Here is a 13,761-nt window from a genome sequence, read left to right as displayed (position 1 = left end):
ACCAGCTGGTCAAGAGAGGTAATTGTCCTACTCTGCTCTGCACTGGTATAGCCACACCTTGAATATCATGTGCAGTTTTGGGCATCTCAATATAAGAAAAATATTAAACCATTAGAGAGTGTCCAAAGGAGGGGCCACAAGGATTGTGAAGGGCCTTGAGGGGAAGCCATGTGAGGAGCTGCTGAGGTCACTTGGTGTGTTGAGCCTGGAGGAGACTGAGGAGAGACCTCATTGCAGCCTGCAACTTTCTCGTGAGGAGAAGAGGAGGGACAGGCACTGATCTCTTCTCTGTGGTAATCAGCTATGGGACCCAAAGGAATGGCCTGAAGTTGTATCAAGGGAGGTTTAGGTTGGATGTTAGAAAAAGGTTCTTCACCCAGAGGGTGGCTGGGCACTGAACAGGCTCCCCAGGGAAGTGGTCACAGCATGAAGCCTGAGTTCAAAGCATTCAGATGATAGTCCCGGGCACATAGTGCGACCCTTGGTGCAGGGCTCAGGGTTGGACTCGATGATTCTTGTGCGTCCCCTCCAACTCAGCATATTCTGTGATTTTGTGAATTAAAGTGTTCAGATCTATAGCATTCCGTACTTTCAATAGTGAAATCTCTGTTCATCATGACTTATGTGTCTTTAGCACATATATATAAGCAGCTCTCACCTCTAAAAATCAGCACTCTGAGGCTTCTGCTCTATTTATTAAGCAGAATTCTTGCATACAAAATAAATTGGAGCTTTGTAAGGAGGGAAAATACTCCTGTAATTAATTAAAGGACAATCTAAGGGAGACATAGAGTGCAATATTAATAAGTGAAAAAACTAGTTTGATATTAATGTAAATTATATGGGATATGATACTAGATTAAATGCATTGTAATTTACCACTATTTGTGTGCATGACAGATTAATGACAGGAGCAAAACTTCACTAGTACATGGTTTCAAAGCCAAGTGCAAGTTAATCTTTCAGGGGTAGAGCAGTGAGGGGTGGGGAGGAAAGTGACTACACTAATAGGGACCTGAAAATTTTTCCTTGAGCACTAAGTGAGCTAACCTCTCTCTTGAAAGTTCAGAAAGGCATTAAAGGGAAAAAAATAAAAAGAGAAAATATATCACATCGGCCTGGATTTTTCCTGAATATTACCCTTCTAACCTTACAAAAGCCATACTGAAAATAAAAGCAAGATGCAGCAGCTGAAGAGCAGACAGAAGCATTCAATTCTCCTGGGGAGCAAAGACACACATTCAGCAAACCCCATTCAAAGTAAATGCTGCACAGGAGCAAGGAACAAAGATATGCTCCAATTTGTGTTTCAATGTAAAGTTTTAGTATCACCTTTATATTTGTCATACAGACATTATCAAAAAGAGAAAATAAACTATGCTGAAGTTCTGAAATATTTCTTGGGTGTCTTTCTTCTCAGTCAGGACTTCTAGCCTTTGTTTTGGAATTGGTACTTCTACTAATAAACAATCTGCAAACAAAGCTTCGGGTGTTTGTGCTTGCATGATAAAAGAATTGGCAATCTTGGTGATTGGTCAAGTCATGGCTTAAGAATCTAATCAAAATAGAGGTCAGTTATAGATGACTCATTTTGAGCATTGGTTGAAGCACAAATATTCACCAGCATCAACCACCTGGTATTCAAAAGCACTCCTAAGGGAATTCTGAATGAGCCTGAAAAACACAGATGCTCCCATCCAACTGACCAGATAGAGAACATCCCCCTTCCTCCCAGCCTAATAAAATCATCCAGAAGAACAGCAACTCCGACACAATTCCCCTTCTGTTGATTCTGAGAGGCTCTCTTCACAGCTGGAGACCACCTCAGCTTTTGATTCTGCTGTGGAGGTAGGACTTTTCCTGCTGAGTGACAAGGGAACATGTGGAATAAAAAGCAATTGGTGGGTGGTCTAAATATACTCCTTGTCCATTTCTCCCAAATTCTTACCTCTACCCTCCCCCAAACACTAACATCCTCACACCTCCTGCCCCAGGAGAAAATAATCTTTCCTAAACATTTGGTTCTAAAATGCAGGTTCCCAGAAATCTGTAGCTGTGTTTTGTTCCTGGGAATAAGATAATAGAGAAAAAGAAAGAAGTATGAAATAAGCCTAAAGTAATTCCAAGGAGAGATATAGTCCTGTCAGGTGGTGTCATACTCACTACAAGTACAGGTTTACACACCTTCCGTGCATTTAAAAATATACCACAAGAATGCTACTTCTCCAGTTTGCAACTCTCTTTAGTTACAGTAGCAAGGAAGTAAAGTCAACACAGTGACTAACTCATACTATCCCCGTATGGGAGAACAGTACTATCAGCAATTAAAAATCAGCATAATCAGAATTTACATATACCGGAAAATATTCTAAAACCTTAGAGAAACATTAATTTAGAAGCTCTATCCAAGCTGAAACCCATAACAATCACTTTTTCAATCATCAGTCCTAGCATCTAACACAGTTATATGCTGTGCTCACTATACTCATCCAAACAGTTTTGCTTTTCCAATTCATCCTTGTAAAAAGATACACCAGGAAGGCAAAAATTAAGGGCACACACACTTCATAACAGTTCTGTGCTTTGTTATTTCCCTGTGAAAGCTTTTAGGACACTTGCACAAGTTAGAAAAGTGGTCTGCAATCAAAGAACAGTGCAAAATACAGGAACTCAGAATACTATACTCTTTTCAGTAGTGACTGAGATTTGAAAGGTTAATTTACTTGCCTTAGATTTGCATCAGTATTCTCTTCCTTGCCTATCTTCCACTTTGAGCTCAGTGATATGTGGCTCTGCAGCACTGCAGGTACCAGCAGAGCAACAAACACATAAATGCTGCCCACTGGGATATACATGCCATATCTAAACAGAAGTGAAATGGGTCTGTATTCAGAAAAGCATGTATTCCCACTGTTCTGAGCATTGACTGCACAATCACTGTTTCTGTATTACAGCCTTGGAACTCATAGCTGTCCACAGTAAATGGCTTGAAGGCCCACAATTTCTTGGCCACAAATTTCTCCCAAATTATGACCAACCCTAGGAATGGCCAAGCAACTGAATGGTTCTTGCTAGGACTCCACAGTTGATAAGTTATTCTGTTAAGAGTACGTTTTCATCTTTCTCTCACATTGACTTATTTGTGAGTAGAGCTCATAATAAGCCAAGTTTAACAGCTCTTGCATTAAACTACTTATGCAGTGGAGCCAGTCTCTGTAAGCCCCCACACCAAACTGCTTTATTCCTTTGGTTCCTTGGTATCTGTGGGCTTTCACAGAGCTGATTTACCTGTTTCATTTAACCGTTTAGCAAGTTGGTCACATTTTCCCCTCCATCTCACTCTCAAACTCTTTTTCTTGAATTTCAAGCTCAGCTCTTTTTTCTGGCCTTCTGAAAATTCATAGGAACACTCAACATTGTCCTGCTCTATTAAAACAAGAATTTTCTTAAACCAACAAGTAAGCAGTTGCAATTAAAAGCTCTAGAAACTATTTTCCATGTAATTAATTTCCATGTAGAATTTGATTCATATTAATGAATATGGCCACATCTACTTCAGAAATTACATCACAAAGTTTTAACAATTACTACACTTGAGCTTGGCACCGATAGGGTCAAGAAACTGTAAAATGCATTCCTTAATTAGTAAGTATTTGAAAACATTTCTTAATTGAATAGCAGCAATTAAAAAATCTAATACCAATTAAATGGAGCAAGACACTTAAGATGCAAGTCCTATCAAACTACTAATTTCAGTAGTAAAAACAAAAACTCCTGATTTTTCCTCAAAGTAATTGTAGATTCACAGAATTATTTCACTGACATTGCTATTGATACACAACAAGATAAAACTCAATTTACTTTCTCAAAATTTTAGTACAAGATTGGCAAGTAATGACCGTGGAGCTCTAGAGAGACAAGAAGAAGTAGTTAAGCCTACCTGGTGAACAAGTTTATATTTGCACTCAGAGGTCCTTTATGAAAGAGAATAGATATTTCACTTCATTGCTGAGGTCATATTTCTCAAGCCTTTTAGAAGACTGGAATTGTGCCCCACTCACACCTCGATGTTTTCTTTACTCACCTGATGTTAGCTGACTTCGCCTTCAGGTCATTCCAGCGCTGGTTCATGTCATCAAGCCGGTGCTGGAGCAGAGCAGCTTCCTCAGAGTTTCCCAAGGCTTTCACCATCTTCTGTCTGTTTCCATCAATGCTCTTAAAGATGTCATTGTGGGCATCAATCTCAGCTTGGATGTCCTGAAATACCAGCAAGAAAAGTTCAAACATCTTAGTTCTGTAAGTAGAGGAGGGGAGACCTTATTCTCATCAACAGTGCTAAAAGCACTAGGACAGAGTGCGTGTTCTGAGTTTCTTGGGTGACCCTGATGAAAGATGCAGATGAGAAAACCTGCAACCTTATTAACGTCACTATAAAAGGTCTAGCCTCCTTAAGTGTGAGAAAAGGAGTCAGAAAGTCATCCAAGACTGTGATACAGGAAATAGAACTAAAAACACAAAGTTCTGTGGTGTTATGTTTTGTAGCACTGAAGGTAACTAATTGTCTACTGCTCACCCACGCATTTCACACAGTGTGGCATTTGCAAATGCTCTAGAAGTCATTTCCTTTTCAAAAATTACACAGATATAGCCGTAGCTGTCTATGTTGGCTCTTTCTTCTTTGAAACAAAACATTCCAGAAACCTTACACAGTCTACCGAAATTCAGACTCAGTGTAATACTTTAGGTCATACGTAATGAAAGCATTCACTAAAATCTGTATCCTTAAATTGCAGCTAAATGACTACGACAACCACAGGTACATTTTTACAATTCAACTATTGTACACCATGGCCTGAAATATATGGAGAGGTAGACATAAAACAGCAGGAGGTATTACAATCTGAATTTCACAGTAAATACTGAAAAAAGTGCTTGTGATTTTCATTCAGCTGACTCATTTCTCCTCCCCTTAGAAATTATACCCATGTTATTCTCTCATCTACCATCTGCCTCAAGAAGCACATTACAGATGTTGTCTTCATCTAACTTAGCTCAGTATTATTTTTAAAACACATTATAAGAGCAAATAAAACTTCCTGCATCACCACCAATGCTTTCTGGCATCCATGCATCTATGTGTACTCTAATAAAGCAATGTAAATGTGTGGAAAGCCAGGAGGTGTACTGGCTGTCTCAACAGGAGATTAATCACCAAAGATTATGACAGGAACTTGATGCAGATGTACATAAACTTCTTTAGCAAAGGAAGAAATTAAGTAACTGAAATCCCTTAAAGGTTTTTATTCTTCCAGTCAGTGCCTCAGTAATCACCATCTGCTGCCAAAAGCAGAACAGGAGGGGGTTCTTGTACCTCCCCATCCTAAAGATGTAGTCCTTCATCTTAGAATGGCTGCTTGAACGTCTACAAATGAAAGTGTCAAGTAGCTATGAATTTGAGATAGCATGAAAGCTTTCCTGAATTAGGGAAGTAAGCAAAAATAAGTCAGGATACAGCTGGAGAAGTGGGGGGAGGAGAGATGTGGCAGTGGGGAAGGAGTTGAGAGAGGGAGGCATCAGCAAAGGTCTGGCTGTCCAGATGAGCTACTATGTGACTTTGGATAACCACCTAATCTTTGCCCTGAGATTCACTATTCTAAAACAGGTAAAAAGACACTTTTGCTGTCTTTGAAACACCTGATAAAAATCACCATTCTGAACATAGATACAAACAATGACATTTAAAACAAAAAAGCAAAATGAAGGGTCTGATAATCAACCAACCAAAATAAGATAGAGTCATTAGCTCAATTAGATGCTTATCTGAAAACATTTGCAGCTCCTGTCCTTACATCTCCAACACATGTAGATGCAGTGAAAACCAACTCAATCCCACATAGCAGGAGGTACAATCACATACAGCAGTTACAATTCTGATTGTACACTAATCTGTGCTACAAAAGCCTGATCATGTCAAATATATTTCTTTACCTCTTCAAAGTCACAGAACACAACTTCACTGAAAACAAACTGATCTCTAATCTTCCATTCTACAATCACAATATTAATTTTAAAACCATTCATTCTAGAACCTTCATAAAACATTCTTTGATTATACCTGAGAGGACACTTTGGCATACATGCTCAAAAAAGTTTCATTCAAACTGGGGTTTGATTCTTGCATTTCCCACTTACTATGTTATATTGGTTAAGGCACAGTAAATCTGCTGTTCACATTCTTGAGTCTCATGTGTGATGGCAGTGTTGACACAACTCAGTTCAAAGAATAAAGTTTGCTAATTAAGTTCTCCTTCTCTTTTCTGATTTCCATTTTCCAGGGGGGAAAAAAAGCACTGCTTGCTGATGGATAAACCAATAGGACTGATAAAGTTAATGAATGTAAATTAATCGCAGTTCACAAAAAAAGATGGAGAGAAATTCAAATAACATACCCCACATCAATGTGCACATGGAAGAAGAGCAGCAAGAAGGTGGGATGTGAAAAATTACTAATGGCAAGAGATGGACACAATAAATTTGTTATTCTCCCATAATGATATAAAAGATCTGGATTTTTATTCAGGTATTGTCCTCTGTTGGACGGCTAACAAAGATGATGGGCTCCCATCTTGTCCTAACTACCTGCTGTAATTGGTAGTAATTGGTAATAATCTCCTTTATTCATGGTGTTATCAAAATCTTTCAATTCTTATGAGATTTGTAAACATGTGACTGCCCTCCCTTAGAATTTCTTTCTTCAAAGTGTGAAGAACTCTATCCATTCTGTAAACATACCAGTTCATGTTCATCCTGATCTATTATTTCTCTTTCTCCCACACCTTTTTCTTGATCTTTGATTCTCTATTGTCCTCTATGTGGAAAAAAAAAGGGATAAAAGAAGTTGATTATCCCTGCTCAGGCCTCAGTGAGGATTAAGTCTAATAAGAGTTAATCCAATTTAAATTTTGCAATACTTTAGAATAAATTATAAACACTTCCCCATTATCACATTGAAGTTCCCATATTCAGAATCACAGGGACAACACACTGGAGGATGGAGGAGAAGAAGGGGAAAAAATTCTGTTGCTTTTGCCACATAAAGAGGGTGATACAACCATGAAACAGGAGCACTCTTGTTAGCTCAACTGAAAGGGGATCTGGGCCAGAGTGCTCTCCCAGTGCAAGTAGAACAAATAAAAGGAGAGAGGAAAAAAAACAGAAAAAACACAACAGAAAAAAGAAGGAAAAAGGAAAACTAAAGAAACACACTGTAAACAGAAAAGGACTTCTTGCTTTATCACCTTAATTTTTTGAGGCATTACTATAGAGATGTCATATTTTGCTAATTTTGCAAATATTTATGTGCACCTATCTGTTAAACTGGATTGATAATTTATTGTATGTGGTCAACAAATTTGTTTACAAGCCCAACTGCTTGAAGGATTAAGGTCCTAAATTAAAAGAATGCCCTTTGAGAAAAGAATTCATCCTATACATAAATCAAGGTGAAAGTTTTGAAAGATAGAAAGGAGAAGAAACAACTAGATTGGCATTTAGATATGTACTTCACCCTAGCCAGACTATTAGAAGATTGTCACTTGCCTTAAATTGCTTTTAAGTATTAAGATCAAACTGCTGCCTGTCTTTTCCACTTTGGTCTGGTAATTTCAAAATTCCCCTTATTTCCATTCTGAATCTTCTTTGTCTTCTTTGCTTTTCTCCCTCTTTATCCCTCTTCATGTAGGATTCAAGACTTCATTTTATATTTGGATCTGATTTTAAACCTTGTCTCCATAATAAGAAACCTACTTCTTACTTTAATTTCTATTAAAAAAAATACTAAATTATCATATGATGTCAACTGAAGAGCAGGTGTCTTTAAAGAATGTATAAATATGGTGTGGGCCACTCACTCACTAATGCTATAGATGGCAAGGATAAGGACCACTGAAAAGGATCCAAATACATAGCTGACTCCACTTGAAGTTCATACCAAAACAGCTCAAAGGCAGATCGCAGTGATGTGCCCAGGGTAAAAGAAGACATGACAAAGATTGGAACAGAACCAAACTTTGTGAGCCCAACTCCAAGATCAACCAGCTATTAAACTTTTGTCTTTTCTTTCCCCCTTACAGATTGCAAATATATGTCAAAAACAGTTACAACACTAGGCATAATTGTCATTTGGAAACTATTAATACTTTATAAAGGCAAAATAACTCCAAACCAAACCAACAGCATTCCCATGACAAAGGGCATTCTAGTGTCTTTTTTCTAAATGATGAGCCCAGAGGGCCTCTAATTCACTCTGCAACCCTCTAAGCTATTAGCACGTTCACTTCCACTCACATTTTTTCAGATTTTATTTGTCTATAATGGCAATACACCAGTGAAGACAGTAACACGAGCAAAGTACTTCCCTCTTTAAAGGGCCCAAACCCTTCTGCTGAAGATAAAAACACAACTAGTGGAAGAAAACTCCACAGCATTTTAAAATATGCAAAATGTTATTCTATTAAATTATCACTATCAAAAATGCTGGAGTAATGATACAAAGATCTAAAACAAGGAAGTTAATTTATTCTGTAAGGTAAATAAACAGATTTTCCTACAACATTACAGATTCTATTATCAAGAACCCTTAATCAATTTTTTACTACATATAATAACAAAACTTGACTTAGTCTCTGAAGAAAAAGGTCAATAGCATTCTATAACAAATTCTAACTTCACAGGGGATTTTAAGACAGTTACATACAGGATTTACCAACGTTTTACTCCAATGTTTTTTAAACCCACCATAAAAAGCAGAATTCTGCATTACACTCCAATTTCTAATCATTTTTATGTTTATTGGGAAACAGAATTCCACTGAATCTTCACGAACATCTGACCACAGAGCAGGGATGGCAAGTTATGCCACACAAACCACATAAGGCTTGCAAGAAAAGGACATATGGGTACATTGCTGATGCCACACAACAAGACTACCAGCGTTGTGCATTGGCACACAGACTGCAACATCCTTTTAACCCCCAGGTACAAGCCAGATAACAGGCAAGCTGTTGCAGCTTTCGAACTACATGTACATCTTAAAAGGAGTTAGTGGGGTTGAAGTTGACTCTTTGTGAACGAAAAATAGCTTGAAAAATTTCGTTTTCCCTAGCAAAGGTTACTTTGGGCTATTTTGCCAGGACAGTTTTGTACTTCTTCCGCCAAATACAAATCATGCCCGTGACTGGAACATGTCAGCAGACCTGGTGCAGGTACACGGAATTGAAAGTCCCAAAAATATTACTGCCTTCACTGACAACGCCCAAGTCAGCAAAGACATAGTTACAGAAATGCTGCACTTGCCTCTTTCAAAGTTCAGGAAGAAATGTGATGACTGCTCATCAAAATATCTGCAGAAAACAGCTGGAAGAAAAACATCAGTGCAACCAAAGGACATAGCTGTATGCCACAGACAACAGTCAGAACATCATTCTTTGAGGTCTCACAGCAGGTAGCAAGGGAATAGATTTTTATTTTTTTTTAATAGCAGATTGTTTAGTTTATCTTGAACCAGATACATTCTAACTGGTGCTGCCAACTGCCTCTGGGACCACTGCTGTGTCACATGTTCCTTTTAGCCTCTGCTTCACTGGGAGCTTTTCACTTTTTGATGACCCTTGAGGAGGGAGTAAGAATCAGGGCATACTAGAGGGTGGCCATAGAGAAAGGGAAACTGGAATTTTATTGGTCTCTTCCTTAAAAATGCTGGGGATAGCAGGGAGAAAGGGATGGTCTTGTAAAAACACGTTCAAAAAAAATCTCATAAGGGAGTCTCTGCTCTCTTGTCAGAGGACAGTGATGCCTTTGGAAAGGCTCATCCCATCTGCTCTTTCCTGCAGTAGCCTGCAGTAGCAGTTGCTGTTGAGTAATCCATTTATAATGAATTCACATTCAGAAGAGTAGCACATGTTGCAAATCTTTGGGAAGAATTGCAATGACCATAAATCCACCACTGGCAGAAGTGCGTATAAAGACAGACATTAAAAATCTCAAGTGTCATATGCAGACCATACTGGGTATCACTACAGCCACTGTAGTGTAAGATTAGAGCGATTTAGAAAGCAGTTGGCTTTAGATGCAACAGATTTAATTCCTACTTAAGCTCTCAGATATTTCATGAAGAAAAAACAAAACTTTTTTGGGAAAAAAACACTTTGGGACATTTTTCACATCTAATTTTCAAAGGCTTGTATTACCAAGAGCCTTGCATCAACACTTCAAGTTTCTAAAAAGTAATCCTGACTTGCACTTAAGCCTCATGGATAGTACCATAAGACGTGACATATGGTGTGAGTAAAGATTCATTTCATCACAAGAATGATGATGCACTTACAGGAAGGCTGAGAATGCCAGCCTGCTTTCAACAACCTCTGTGCCTCCATTGCATGTCATTAATTCAGCATCTGAGGGGCACCATAAATGTGCTAATACTAATTCCAGCAGTCACATAATTGTGACTGAACAAAGTCAAAGCAGCCCTGCCTACTGCAGTGTAATGTGACTCTGCTCTTGCATAGGAAGGGAGTGCCGTGCAAGCTTCTGCAAATGCCATCTGGCTTCTGCATTACAACCACAGCAACAGCACTCATAATTCTCTCTGTAGAAAATATATTAATAAATCCAGAAAGCTGAAAGTAGCTTGCAAGCCAGGATTGCTGTCACCATGCTGTTTCTCCTGGCAGCGAACTCTTTAGGAAGAACAGGATGGGTGTGTGGGGAACCATAAGAGGGAAAGATGAAGCAGGGGAGGAGGAGGGGAGCTTGTTAAAAAAAAAAAAAAAAAAAAGAAATTGCTTAATAAGCACAGATTAAAATTTTAGAATCTGTGGTCAAAGTCTACCAAATAAAATGTTAACTTTCTCCAGGACCAAAGCGTCCTCCTATGTTGCATTACAAATTAAAAATTTCAGCACAGTAGACAACAAAATTTCACAACAAGCTTCAAGCTAAAAAATACAGCAGAGCTGGGAGACCTGTAAGGTTTGAGTTTGTTGAGAATTGCTATGATCAGTTGCTTTGAGATGAAATAAACACTGGAATATTCAGTCACAGGGGACAGCCTGGAGTTTGCAGAGCCAGGGTTTGTATGATTCACAAAACTTTAGTATCACTGGTTTCAAAACTTCTGTCTTAATGATGTCAGGAAACACCTCAGAGTCCAGCATGTGTCCTAATCTTTACAGGCTACCAGCAGCAGTTACAAGAGAAGCAGTTAAGAGAAGAGTGAAGACCAGATAACAGACTGGGTGCAAGAGAGGAGGAAGTGGCCTACACTGAGAAGAAACCGTATCACAAATGCTTTTGCTGTTACTCAGCTAATTTTGGAAGAGTCATGCTGGGATACTGAATAGTATCTGTCTCAAGCAAATCCCTCCCCAGTAAATGAGGCTGGCAAACTGGCAACTTACAGAGAAGGTTGATTTACATTAAAAAAAAAGAACACACTAAAGTTTAGAAAACTACGGAATCAGGCTTTACAATCTGCTCTCCTGCCATGTGACCACAGTTTTAAGGTGTCTTAATTTGTAAATAAACTACTATATATTTTGTTGCATGCTCTGGTCTTGCAGGACACAGGAAGTTTGTATGGTGTAATATTATTTATAAAAAAAAAGTAAAAAATAATACAGTACACAAAGCCAATCTAACAATGGTTACAAACATACAATTGAGATTTCACTGCAAGTACTGAGAAATAGATGAAAACAATCTGATTTTTAACATTCTCATGTCTCTTGCTCATCAGCACAATCACTGCGAAGTCAAGCCTCCTGCCTCTCAGCATTACTGTTACCAAACAATCTCGTAAGAGAAAGAGTAACTAGTTTGAATAAAAGAAGAGCAAATGAAAAAATGGGAAAAGATACATATTCATTGGAAGCCATCACGAGATCTTCCAATTTGACTAAGATAACATTCAACTAAATTTAACAGCAAACTGCTGAGCATTTGCTTTATGCCAACAGCAGAACAAGGTCACATCCTTGGAAATGTTCCCTAATACCTTGGCTTAGCAAAGCCCAAACTTTTCTTCATTTTCTCTGGAATAAAAACCAACCAAACAAACAAACAAAAAACCAAAACAAGACAAAAAAACCCAGAGGATGCCCACGATCAGAGGATATGCTCTAAAAGTCATCTTGTAGGAATTGAAACAGGGAAGAGAAGCAGTATTAGATTTCCATAAACAGGGGGCACATGAGGACATTAACAGCAACACAGGAAACCTAAGTTAAACATCAACTTGCCCTCTTTATTTATTGCGTAGTTTTCAAAGGCATACATAACCTTTTTCAAAGGCATAAGTATATGCAACTACCTATCATACCTTTTCAACTTTTGTCAGCAACTCACGTAAGCTGAAGTTCAGGCCCATCATCATTAAGTGTCCTCTGAAGCCTACATTTTCCTGGTACGTCCTCCAAGCCAGTTCTACAGCCTTCAAAAGTTTTCTCTCTTTTTCCACCTATATAGTCCCAAAATTCTCCAGGTGTTCCTGTGCGTGCCCCTCTCCTGGGCTGTGCTCCCCCAGGGAAAGTTCACACAGTGCCATTGCCACAGTCTCCCTGCCCCTGTTCCTTCTCACGGGCTGGGCACCTGGCAGTGAGCTGCTGACACTGGGTGATGCTCATTGCACAGTCAACCCGACCTGAATAGCACTGTGGGGATCTCCTCGTCTCCACACCTCTCCAGGCCTGCCTCCAGCTCACCTCAGCAATGACCTGCAGGATCCAAGTGCTTCTTGCAGGCCTAAAGCTCAATGTTTGGTCTCAGTGACCCCAAACAAGAGAATTTATAATCTTCTGGTATATGACGGGTGGAGAGGAGGAACAAGTCCTTCCATGTTGGTCCATTCAAGAGAAAAAAAATACAAAAGAAAAAAAATCCCCAGAGAAATTTCCATCTATAGAAAGCATCAAAAGTCAGCTTCTCAGAGAAATTAAAATGGGATGACACACTTCATCCTAGGAGACACAGCAGTGTGACCAGACAGGAGGTCATCTCTCCTCTCCCTGCCTTCCTTGCAGCCAGCCACCTATGGGTTGGTGCTGCTATGGCAGTAACCAGGCACCTCCAGCCCACTTCACCCAGAAGATGATGCACCACAGAAAGCCAAGGCCTATTAAAAGTCATCTAAAAGTAGCTTCCTTTGTTTAGGAAAAAAAAAAAAAAAAGTCCAGTAAAGGATTCTGCTGCAACCTCCAAAGCCTTCGCTGGGGATCTCCTCCTTTGGTCCCGTCTGCTCTGACAGCCGTGTGGTAATCTATCCCCAGCATTTGTTTATTATTGTAATCAGCATCCTCCCTTCCAGCAGCCCTGGTGTTGCTCTGAAGCCAAGCACACTCCCCCTTCCTGGAGGCCTCCCCGCTAGAAAATCACCACCACCCCTGAGGCTGCAGAAACCCCAGACTAAAACCCCTCACTCGCCCCTTTTCCTTCTTGAACAGAAAGGTGGCTATTTAGTCACTGAACAGGTTTTGGAGCTGCAAAAGCAACCAGCACTGTACAGAGCTACCACAGGTCCGTGGCCGCTCAGGAGGGTAGGGTCAGCGCAGGCAGATTGTTTTCATATGAGCCTGTGCTTGCCCGCAGGAAACCTGACACCCCATGGGTGGCTGTGAGGAAATCACTCCATTTCAAACCATTCCCACTGGAAACCCCGTGTGCATGTGAAAGCCTACATAAGCTACTATTAATGCCTTCCGTACA

At 39.5% G+C, this 13,761-nt stretch overlaps 1 protein-coding gene across 4 annotated transcripts in view; it reads right to left on the bottom strand.

The window, feature by feature from the left end:
• Positions 1-13,761, bottom strand: part of UTRN (utrophin) — a 366,848-nt gene that overhangs the window by 127,192 nt on the left and 225,895 nt on the right. For 3 of the 4 annotated variants that reach the window (XM_029962891.1, XM_029962892.1, XM_018078025.2), the window contains one exon: positions 4,085-4,257. In XM_029962891.1, the coding sequence (XP_029818751.1) occupies positions 4,085-4,257 (173 nt within the window). Of the gene's footprint in view, positions 1-4,084; positions 4,258-13,251; positions 13,365-13,761 lie in introns of those variants that run through there. The other variant, XM_018078026.2, reaches the window with a different exon arrangement.

Source organism: Manacus vitellinus, unplaced genomic scaffold, assembly GCF_001715985.3.
Source record: "Manacus vitellinus isolate BGI_N305 unplaced genomic scaffold, ASM171598v3 scaffold_4_pilon, whole genome shotgun sequence".
Taxonomy (NCBI): domain Eukaryota; kingdom Metazoa; phylum Chordata; class Aves; order Passeriformes; family Pipridae; genus Manacus; species Manacus vitellinus.
This window is presented reverse-complemented; position numbering and strand designations above follow the sequence as displayed.